Consider the following 1,465-nt stretch of genomic DNA (forward strand, 5'->3'; position numbering starts at 1 on the left):
GCACGACCCCAGAAAATGTCTAGATCGATCTTGACATCAACACAACCCAATCACCTCTCACTAAGGAGATTGCCAGTTATCCATAGCCACAAGTGCATCTGATCCTCTCGCTGCACCAATGGCATCACAGCTACCGATTTCTTTCTGTCCATCTCCTTCTTGTGAGCTAGCGTACACCAGGCAATCTCCCCCGTGGCCTCTGCTCGCTGCTGCCTTAAATAGGCCCCTCCTTCTGTTCTGTTCTCTCAAGCCATCTCACACTCCAGCCCCCCTCTCTCTCTCGGACAACTCCGATCAGCAGAGCAATGGCGGCCACCACCATGTCCCTTTCCTCCTCAGCATTTGCTGGCAAGGCAGTGAAGAATGTGTCATTGTCGACTCTCTTCGGTGAGGCACGTGTCACCATGCGCAAGACTGCGGCAAAGGCAAAGCAAGTTGCCTCTAGCAGCCCGTGGTACGGGGCTGACCGCGTGCTCTACCTCGGCCCGCTATCAGGTGAGCCACCGAGCTATTTGACCGGTGAGTTCCCTGGTGACTATGGGTGGGATACCGCCGGGCTCTCAGCTGACCCCGAGACCTTCGCCAAGAACCGTGAGCTGGAGGTGATCCACTGCCGATGGGCTATGCTTGGCGCGCTCGGTTGTGTCTTCCCTGAGTTGCTCGCCCGCAATGGTGTCAAGTTTGGCGAGGCTGTTTGGTTCAAGGCTGGCTCCCAAATCTTCAGCGAGGGCGGCCTCGACTATCTCGGCAACCCCAGCCTCGTCCACGCGCAAAGCATCCTGGCCATTTGGGCTTGCCAAGTTGTGCTCATGGGCGCTGTCGAGGGGTTCCGCATTGCCGGTGGCCCACTCGGCGAGATTGTTGACCCGCTTTACCCTGGAGGCAGCTTTGACCCGCTCGGCCTAGCCGATGACCCTGAAGCGTTCGCGGAGCTCAAGGTGAAAGAGATCAAGAACGGCCGCCTTGCCATGTTCTCCATGTTTGGCTTCTTTGTGCAGGCCATTGTCACAACCAAAGGACCGCTAGAGAACCTCGCTGACCATATCACCGATCCCGTCAACAACAATGCATGGGCATTTGCCACCAACTTCGTGCCCGGCAAGTAAGACACCTACTAGGGCTGAGTTGAGAGCTGGCGGGGTGGTCTGATATGTACTACCATGATGTAAATTATAAGGATCCGTGCAAATGCATTGTTTGATTCATCGATATTCATCTTCTTTTTTTCTTATGATGATATTCATCTTCATGTCCCGCTTCTAGCTACTTGTAGTGATCACCTGGACAATTGGGTTTATTTAATTAGTACAACGCACACTCTGCTTCGCTAGACAATGACTTGTGCTGGTAACTTACGTCAATACATGACGCCCAAATTTGACACTCCCACCATAACATATTATAAGACGTTCTCTGACACTGCCTTGGACTCCAAAAAGGTCTTATAAAATGTTCGAAACTGCTC

At 53.0% G+C, this 1,465-nt stretch overlaps 1 protein-coding gene across 1 annotated transcript; it reads left to right on the forward strand.

Moving 5' to 3' along the window:
• The first annotated feature begins 232 nt into the window (after window positions 1-232).
• Window positions 233-1,234, forward strand: LOC119338097 (chlorophyll a-b binding protein of LHCII type 1-like). Its single transcript, XM_037610393.1, has one exon. It carries the CDS (start codon window positions 306-308, stop codon window positions 1,104-1,106), a length of 801 nt encoding a protein of 266 aa, XP_037466290.1. The 5' UTR covers window positions 233-305; the 3' UTR covers window positions 1,107-1,234.
• The last annotated feature ends 231 nt before the right edge of the window (window positions 1,235-1,465 follow it).

Source organism: Triticum dicoccoides, chromosome 7B (assembly GCF_002162155.2).
Source record: "Triticum dicoccoides isolate Atlit2015 ecotype Zavitan chromosome 7B, WEW_v2.0, whole genome shotgun sequence".
Classification (NCBI taxonomy): Eukaryota; Viridiplantae; Streptophyta; class Magnoliopsida; order Poales; family Poaceae; genus Triticum; species Triticum dicoccoides.

Bases quoted from the DNA above. Each gene is read 5' to 3' on its own strand.
- LOC119338097 (XM_037610393.1), top strand. From the start codon at position 306: ATGGCGGCCACCACCATGTCCCTTTCCTCCTCAGCATTTGCTGGCAAG.